General features: G+C 48.5%; 1 protein-coding gene across 1 annotated transcript in view; it reads left to right on the top strand.

Annotated features, from left to right (window-relative positions):
* Positions 1-8,527: 8,527 nt before the first annotated feature.
* Positions 8,528-9,369, top strand: part of LOC115484609 (uncharacterized) — an 8,802-nt gene continuing 7,960 nt past the window's right edge. The window contains exon 1 of the mRNA XM_050982737.1: positions 8,528-8,609. Within this exon, the coding sequence (XP_050838694.1) occupies positions 8,528-8,609 (82 nt within the window). The remainder of the gene's footprint in view (positions 8,610-9,369) is intronic.

Below are 9,369 nucleotides of genomic sequence, written 5' to 3'. Positions count from 1 at the left end.
GGAAAAATGGAAAAATATGGAAAAATCTGGACAACCATCCAAGTTTTGAGGAAAACTCAGAAATCCAGGATCCCACAGATCCCAAGAGCTCTGGAGGTGCCAAGGCCAACAATAAATGTCCCCAAAAAGTTGGGAATGAGGCCGAAGAACTTCTAATCATGGAAAAAATGAGGAAAAATCCGGATACTGCTCCAAATTATGAGGAAAACTCAGAAATCCACGATCCCACAGATCCCAAGAGCTCTGGGGGAGCCAAGGAACGTCCAGGAAGGTGGGAATGAGGCCGAAGAACTTCTAATCATGGAAAACATGGAAAAAATGAGGAAAACTCTGGACATTGCCACAAGTTTTTAGGAAAACTCAGAAATCCAGGATCCCACAGATCCCAAGAGCTCTGGAGGTGCCAAGGAATGTCCAGGAAGGTGGGAAGGAACATCTCCTCCTGGAAAACCACAATTCCCACTTGCTGGTGGTCCCCATCCTTCCCTGCTTCCCTTGGCAGCCCGAATCCCAGGAATGTGAGCCCTGTTTATTTTCCACTCTCCGGCTCTGGCCAAGCGGAGCAGCTCCCACAAAGCGCGGGCTCCACGAGGAACAAAAAAGGCTGGAAAAGGAATAATTCCTGGTTTTTGAAAGAAAGGGGAACGTCGTGGTTGCTGCCGGTGATCGATGGGTTTGGGGTGGTGCCAGAGGGCTTGGAATCATCACAGCACAAACCACTGGAAAAAACATTTATCCAGAGCTGCTGCCGGCCAGGACAATTCCAAATATTTACTTTAGGTGTTGATTTTAGGGAAGGACTCGAGCCAGGATTCTGGATCTGGATCTGCCAAAATCCCCATGCTTGAGGTGCTGGGAGCTGGAATTTGGGGCCAACCCTTCTGATTTTATCTTGGGTAACTTTTCTCCTTCTTCCCATGCCCTGATCCCACAAAAATGAGTGTCCTGCTCACCCTTGGGAATGTGCTGGGCTGCATCCAGGCTTTGCTAAACTCAAATCCTAGGCTGGGATTGATTTTGGAGTTTTTTTGTGATTTTTTTTCCCCTGCTGGGATTTGCAGCTCCTCAGAGTCCAGAGCTCTGCAGATCCCGCTGTCCCTTTCCCAAATCCTGCTGCGAAAAACATCGTGAGAACCTTCAGGATTTTCCCAATTTGAGGTGCTGTGCACAACAACTTGGAAAAATTTAAATTATCCTGCTTTTCTTTAGCATTCCCTTTAATTCCATAGGGATTCCTGGCTTGGAAGAAGTTCTGGGGTTTTTTGTGTGGTGGGGGGGTCACTCAGCTGCTCCTTGGAATCTTGGAATTAAAAATCCAGGAAAAACCTTCCAAGGTACAAATCCAAATATTCCCCACTAAACCGTGTCCCCAAGTGCCACATCCAGGGGTTTTTGGGATGGTGATCCACAGGTTTTTGGGGTACTTCCAGGGATGGGGACTCCACCGCTTCCCTGGGCAGCCCATTCCAGTGGTTGGGCACCCTTTCGGGGAGGAAATATTCCCAAATATCCAATCTAATCCTGGCCTGGTGCTGTCGATACATAGTTCCAAGGGAATTGAGCGGGAAGAGCTACTAAAATTGTATTTTTGCCTCAGTTTCCCCCTCAGAAAACTGGGAACAAATGATTCCCCTCAGGCACCGATCCCAAAGGCTTTGGGGTGCGGCCTGGCTGGATTTAGGGAATTGCAGTTAATTGGAGTCAAGATTGCTGGAATTTCCCACTCCATATCCATGGACAACATCCCAAATCATGGCCTGATGCCATAAATCCATCATTCCAAAGGAATTGGGTGGGAAGAGCTGCTAAAATTGAATTTTTGCGTCAGTTTCTCCCTCAGAACATCAGGCCCAAGGCTTTGGGGTGCAGGCCTGGCCAGATTTCGGGAAGAGCAGAATCCTGGAATCTCCCACTCCATACCCAAGGACAGACTTACCAAATCCCAGCCTGGTGCCATAAATCCATTATTCCAAGGGAACTGAGTGGGAAGAGCTACTAAAATTGTATTTTTGCCTCAGTTTCTCCCTCAGAAAATTGGGAGCAAATAATTCTCCTGAGGCACCGATCCCAAAGGCTTTGGGGTGCGGCCTGGCTGGATTTAGGGAATTGCAGTTAATTGGATCAAGATTGCTGGAATTTCCCACTCCATATCCATGGACACCATCCCAAATCCCAGCCTGATGCCATAAATCCATCATTCCAAAGGAATAGGGTGGGAAGAGATGCCAAAATGGAAATTTTTGCGTCAGTTTCTCCCTCAGAACATCAGGCCCAAGGCTTTGGGGTGCAGGCCTGGCTGGATTTCGGGAATTCTGCTTATCTCCCACTTTATAAAATTCCAGCCTGGCTCCTGGAAAGCTCCAGGGCTGTGGCTGGGAGGTTTCTGAGGACAAGGAGTGGGATAAGAAAACAATAACCGGGATCCGATTTCTGCGGAGCCGCGGGAGGAGATAATTGGAGTCTCCAAGAGCTGCTGATAAGATCAGCCTCCGTTGCTATTTTCAGGCTCAGACAGCAGGGCTGGAGACACCGAAATAAATCCTAAAACCTGAGCTGCAGGCTCCCAAAGAGTTCTGTCTCCAAGGAAATCCATAAATATTGCAAGGTGTGGGACAGCGGGATTGGCCTGGCCTGGTTTTCCTCGGGGGCACCTCAGGGGAAGGACTGAGGGGAAAAGGAGGAATTAAGGGGGAAAATGACTTTTTTAATTCCAAGAGGGAATTTAAAAACCTGCAATTCCTGCTGGGAAAAGACTGGAAAACAAATTCCTGAGTGGAGTCAGCATCTCCTGATCCTGGCAGGGGATCCAGATGGGACCTCAGGCATCGCCTGGATGAAGAGAAAATAAACCTGGATTAGAAAATTTGGAGAGGGATTGACTCCAATCTCAGGCTATTCCCGAATTCCATGATCCTGGGTGTCCCAGAGCCCCCATTCCTTGAATGATCCCTGATTTCCCTCATGGAGAACACGCAGCCCCTTCCCTGTTTTGGACAACGCTCCCAGGTGGGATTTTGGGGCATCCCAGGTGGGATTTTGGGGTGTCCTGGGCAGGGAAAGGGGTTGGACTCTGAACCCCTGAATCCTCCCAGCTCGGGATATTCCCTAATTCCCTAATTCCATGATCCTGGGTGTCCCAGAGCCCCCATTCCTTGAATGATCCCTGATTTCCCTCATGGAGAACACGCAGCCCTTTCCCTGTTTGGACATAAATTGGGATTTTGGGATGTCCTGCAGGACCAGGATGGGAACTGACGATCCCATGGATCCTCCCAGCCCGGGATATTCCCCATGGGGATGAAAATTCCAGGAAAATGCCCCCATTCCTTGAACGATCCCTGATTTCCCTCATGGAGAACACGCAGCCCTTTCCCTGTTTGGACATAAATTGGGATTTTGGGATGTCCTGCAGGACCAGGATGGGAACTGACGATCCCATGGATCCTCCCAGCTCAGGATATTCCCCATTCCAGGAAAATGCCCCCATTCCTTGAACGATCCCTGATTCCCCGAGCCCTTCCCTGCAATCAGGGAGTGTTCATGCCAGCACTTCCCTTTCCATGGGAGCTTTCCCGAGCCTTTTCCATGCCTTTGCAGACATCAAACAGCTCCTTCCCCTTGGCTTTGTCCGTGGAATGGGCTGGAACAGCGGCTCCTCAACAACTGCAGCACCAACTCGAGGTTGATTTCAAAGCCAGGAATTTTTGGTTTTTTTTTTTTTTTTTTTCCAGCCTCCCTTCTCCTTTTTTAACGCTTTAAATCCAACATTTTTCCACAGCTTTGCTCCCTCCCCCTCTCTGGCTTTGCAGGGCAGGAAAGGGAAGGTGAGGAAAACAGAAAATTCGGGATGAAATGATCCTCAAGGGATAATTTCATCATTCCCTGCAGTGCTGGGAATTCACGTCCTGCCCTGGTTGTCAAGGGGGACCCAGGTTAGATGGAAATGGGAAAGATTTTTCCCCTATTTTTAACTTTTTCTGGGCAAATCCAGAGCAATCCAGAGAAAGAGAATTTGATTGTAGCTGCCCTGGGGAACAGCAGCACCCAGGTGGTTCATGGCTGGATTTGAGGATCCTAAAGGGCTTTTCCAGCCTTTAATTCCCAATTTTGGCAGGGATTGGAACCCTCAAGAGCACAGCCAGGATTTCCAGCCAGAACTGGGGAGAATTTTAACATTCCTGTGCTGCCCCTTGGACATTTTGGGACTCCAGACTCCCTGTCAGAGCTTTTTTCCTCTCATTCCACAAAAAATGGGAATTCAGAGGGAAAATCCTGTGTCTGAGGGCTTGGCCAGGACACAGAATACAAATTCATTAATTCTTTGTAATTCTTAATATATATAATATAGATAATATAATAATTCTTTCTAATAATAGAAAGAAATTTTTGGGGCAAATTTATTCAGATCCAGCCTCTTCTCCTTTGCTTTTTTAATTAATTCTTTGTAATCTTAATATATATATATATATAATCATTTTTTATATTAATAGAAAGAATTTTGCTGGGCAAATTTATCAGATGCAGCCTCTTCTCCTTTGCTTTTTAATTAATTAATTCTTGTAATTCTTAATATATATATAATAATATTGTTTATATTAATAGAAATGAATCTTGCTGGGCAAATTTATTCAGATGCAGCCTCTTCTCCTTTGCTTTTTAATTAATTAATTCTTTGTACTTTTAATACATATAATATATATAATATATATTATATATATTATATTTATTATATATATAATTCTTTCTATTAATAGAAAGAATTTTGGGGGGCAAATTTATTCAGATCCAGCCTCTTCTCCTTTGCTTTTTAATTAATTAATTCTTTGTAATTCTTTATATATAATATAATAATTCTTTATATTAATAGAAAGAATTTTGGGGGGCAAATTTATTCAGATCCAGCTTCTTCTCCTTTGCTTTTTGCAAGCCAGAATCCCAAAATTCCATTTTTCCATCGCTCTGAGACGGGGAATTCTGGCTGGGAAGTGGATTTTACCTCACATTTATCCTCATCATCCCTAAAACAATCCCTGCATCCTCCTCCTCCTCCTCCTCCTCCTCCTCCGGGAGGGACTCGGGGAATGTTGGAGAGGGACCAGCTAATTGTCGCTAATTGTGAACCGCGCTAATTGGGATATTTGGGATATTTAATCCCTGCTGCTGAAGCCGGGCCGGGCTGCTCCATCAAAGGCCCCAGTGTCACAAGCACAGAGGAGTTTTTCATGCCAGGGGCTGCTGCGGGCGATGGCTCCAGCCTGGCTGGAGGGAAGAGCTGTTATTAGGGAATGACAGCGGCAGGCGCCGCTCCAGCCGGGCTCCGTCCCACCCGCGCCGCGCTGGCCCCAGGGAACGGCAGGGAACGGCATCCAGGGGGGCTCAGCATTCCCGGGAATCACCCCGCTCCCTCCTGGGGCTGGGATCGCCGGGATTCCTGCGCCTGGAGCCTTCCCAGAATGGTTGGGAGCTCACAGTCACTGGGAAATGGGGCTGGGATCCATTGGGAAATGGGGCTGGGATCCATTGGGAAATGGGGCTGGGATCCATTGGGAAATGGGGCTGGGATCCACTGGGAAATGGGGCTGGGATCCATTGGGAAAGGGGGCTGGGATCCATTGGGAAATGGGGCTGGGATCCACTGGGAACTGGGGCTGGGATCCATTGGGAAAAGGGGCTGGGATCCACTGGGAAAGGGGGCTGGGATCCATTGGGAAATGGGGCTGGGATCCATTGGGAAATGGGGCTGGGATCCACTGGGAAATGGGGCTGGGATCCACTGGGAAAGGGGGCTGGGATCCACTGGGAAATGGGGCTGGGATCCACTGGGAAATGGGGCTGGGATCCATTGGGAAACGGGGCTGGGATCCATTGGGAACTGGGGCTGGGATCCACTGGGAACTGGGGCTGGGATCCACTGGGAAATGGGGCTGGGATCCACTGGGAAATGGGGCTGGGATCCACTGGGAAATGGGGCTGGGATCCACTGGGAAATGGGGCTGGGATCCACTGGGAAATGGGGCTGGGATCCACTGGGAAATGGGGCTGGGATCCACTGGGAAAAGGGGCTGGGATCCACTGGGAAATGGGGCTGGGATCCATTGGGAAAATGATCCATGATCCCATAGGAAAATGATCCATGATCCCATAGGAAAAGGCTCCAGGATCCCTCAGGAGAAGTCAGTCAGTCCCAGGGATGGCGTTTCCCTCTTGGATTTGGGATTTGGAGCGGAAGTTTTGGAATTTTCCCAGTGTGAGACAAACACCCCGAGGCTGCGAACATCTGGAAGGCTCTGATTGATGGGAACATCTGGAAGGCTCTGATTGGGGGGAACATCTGGAAGGCTCTGATTGGGGGGAACATCTGGAAGGCTCTGATTCGGGGGAACATCTGGAAGGCTCTGATTGGTGGGAACATCTGGAAGGCTCTGATTAGTGGGAACATCTGGAAGGCTCTGATTGATGGGAACATCTGGAAGGCTCTGATTGATGGGAACATCTGGAAGGCTCTGATTAGGGGGAACATCTGGAAGGCTCTGATTGGGGGGAACATCTGGAAGGCTCTGATTGATGGGAACATCTGGAAGGCTCTGATTAAGGGGAACATCTGGAAGGCTCTGATTGATGGGAACATCTGGAAGGCTCTGATTGGGGGGAACATCTGGAAGGCTCTGATTCGGGGGAACATCTGGAAGGCTCTGATTAGGGGGAACATCTGGAAGGCTCTGATTGATGGGAACATCTGGAAGGCTCTGATTCGGGGGAACATCTGGAAGGCTCTGATTCGGGGGAACATCTGCTCTGGGTGTCTGGATTCCAGCTGGGAGAAAGCAGCTTGGAATTCCATCCAGGAAATCCAGGGAAAGCAGGAGATGTGTCCTGCTGGGAGCACTGAGCAAGGAGCTGAAAACCAGAAAGAAAATCTTTAAAAACCCCCAAATTTCCGCCAAAAAAACCCCAAAACCCCCACAAGAAATCCCCAAAAGAAAAAGGGATTCCTTCAGGAAAAGCAAAGGATTGGGAAGAAAAAGGAATAAACTTAAATCCTTATGGAATAAACCCAAATATTTTGATAAAATTATCAATTATTTGTGCTCCCAAAGTGTTGGTTTTTTTGGTTTTTTTGAGGGAATTTTGGGGGTTTTTTTATCCAGGCAGAGAATCTTGGAAAAACAAATGGGGCAGCTGGACTTGGATGTGATTCCAGCAGAATTCCAGCCTCATCCCAGCAGGGAAAGAGGGATTGAGGGGAAGATTTGCAGCAAAAAAAACCCCAAAATCCACTTCAGGACAATGTCAGGCCCTGCATTCCCTGGAGAATCCCAAGGCAGGGATTTAAATCCCTCCTGGACCCTTTTCCAAGGATTCTCAGCTGCTTCCCTGAGGAAGGGGAGGAGGAACCCTGGAATTCCATCCCAGCTGAATCCCTTGGGAATTCCAGGAGCGATCCCACAGCACCCCAGCCTCGCCCTGCAGGGACTGGGGGGAAGATTTGCAGCAGCCAAATCCCAAATCCACCTTCATTCCCTGGAGACCCCCGGGGCCGGGATTTGCAGCCCTGAACGGGAACCTCCAGACTAAATAAACACCCAGCAGGGAATGTTTATTTTAGGCACATTCCAGACTCTCCATTCCTGGCACTTTCCACTTCTCCTGGAATTCCACTCGACAGATCCCTTCACCTCCCCTCCCCGGGGAATTATTCCACTTGGGATTTGCACACACACCCACCCAGATCAATATCTGGGAGTTCCCACCTGGATTTGGCACACCCAGATCAATATCTGAGAGTTCCCACCTGGATTTGGCACACCAGATCCCAGTTTGACCATTCCCAGATCCCAGTTTGGCCATCCCAGATCCCAGTTTGGCCATCCCAGATCCCAGTTTGGCCATTCCCCAGATCCCAGTTTGGCCATCCCAGATCCCAGTTTGGCCATCCCAGATCCCAGTTTGGCCATTCCCAGATCCCAGGAGGGGAAAAGGAGGAAAAAGGAGGGAAAAAGAAGGAAAAAAGGAGAAAAAAAAAGGAGGGGAAAGAAGGGAGAAAAGGAGGAAAAAGGGGGAGAAAATGAGGGGAAAAGGAGGAAAAAAGGAGGAAAAAAGGAGGAAAAAAGAGGGGGGAAAAGGAGGGAAAAAGGAGGGGAAAAGGAGGGAAAAAAAAAGAGGGGGAAAGGAGGGGGAAAGAGGAAGAAAAGAGGAGGGAAAAAAGAGGAAAAAAGAGGGAAAAAAGGAGGAAAAAAGGGGGGGAAAGGAGGGAGAAAAGAGGAAGAAAAGAGGAGGAAAAAAGGAGGAAAAAAAGGAGGAAAAAAAAGGAGGAAAAACGGAGGAAAAAAGTGGGGGGGAAGGAGGAAAAAGGAGGGAGAAAAGAAGGGACAAAAGGAGGAAAAGAAGGGAGAAAATGAGGGGAAAAGGAGGAAAAAAAGAGGGCAAAAGGAAGAAAAAAAGAGGGGGAAAGGAGGAAAAAAGAGGGGAAAGGAGGAAATCCCGGCTCCAGCCCAGGCAGGCGAGCAGGATCCCACCCCGGGCCGGGATGTGGCGCCTGCAGGGAATTCGAGCCGTTCCCAAAGAAAATTGGGATTATTTCATCCCTGGCTCCGTGCCCTGGCTGGAGGGTTGGGTGGAAGTGATGGAAAAAAGGAGGAGATTCCCAAAAATTGTTTAAATCTGCGGTTCCCGAGGTTTGGGGTTGTCCCGGGGAGCGGCTCCTGCCGGGGGGAGGGGAAGGGGTCAAACCCAGATTCCCAAAATTCCGCCTGGATTGGGACACAGAGAGCTCCAGACTGCCCCAAAATCCACTCAGAAAACTCAGAATTCCCCCAAATCCACACAGAAAAACCCAAACTGCCCCAAAATCCACTCAGAAAAATCCACACTGCCCCAAAATCCACTCAGAAAATCCAAATTCCACCTGGATTTGGACATGGGCAACTCCAAACTCCCCAAAACTTCAAATTCCCCAAAATCCACCTGGATTTGGGACCAGAAAACTCCAAATTCCCCAAATTCCACCTGGATTTGAAACCAGAAAACTCCAAATTCCCCAAATTCCACCTGGATTTGGGACCAGAAAACTCCAAATTTCCCCAAATTCCCAAAATTCCCCAAATCCCCATCCCACATCCCGGTCCTGCAGGTCAGCACTCAGGACAAGGAGCAGGGAAGAGAATTAAGGATTTCTCCCAGATTTTTCCAGCTGTAACAATTCCACAGCCACGGGACATGGGCAGGGAGAGAGGAACAGCTGGAAAATCCTGGAAAAATCCTGGAAAATCCCGAAAATCCCAGAAAATCCTGGAAAAATCCCAGAAAATCCTGGAAAATCCTGGAAAAATCCCAGAAAATCCTGAAAAAACCCAGAAAATCCCAGAAAAA

Source organism: Serinus canaria, chromosome 21, assembly GCF_022539315.1.
Source record: "Serinus canaria isolate serCan28SL12 chromosome 21, serCan2020, whole genome shotgun sequence".
NCBI classification, from domain to species: Eukaryota; Metazoa; Chordata; class Aves; order Passeriformes; family Fringillidae; genus Serinus; species Serinus canaria.
This window is presented reverse-complemented; position numbering and strand designations above follow the sequence as displayed.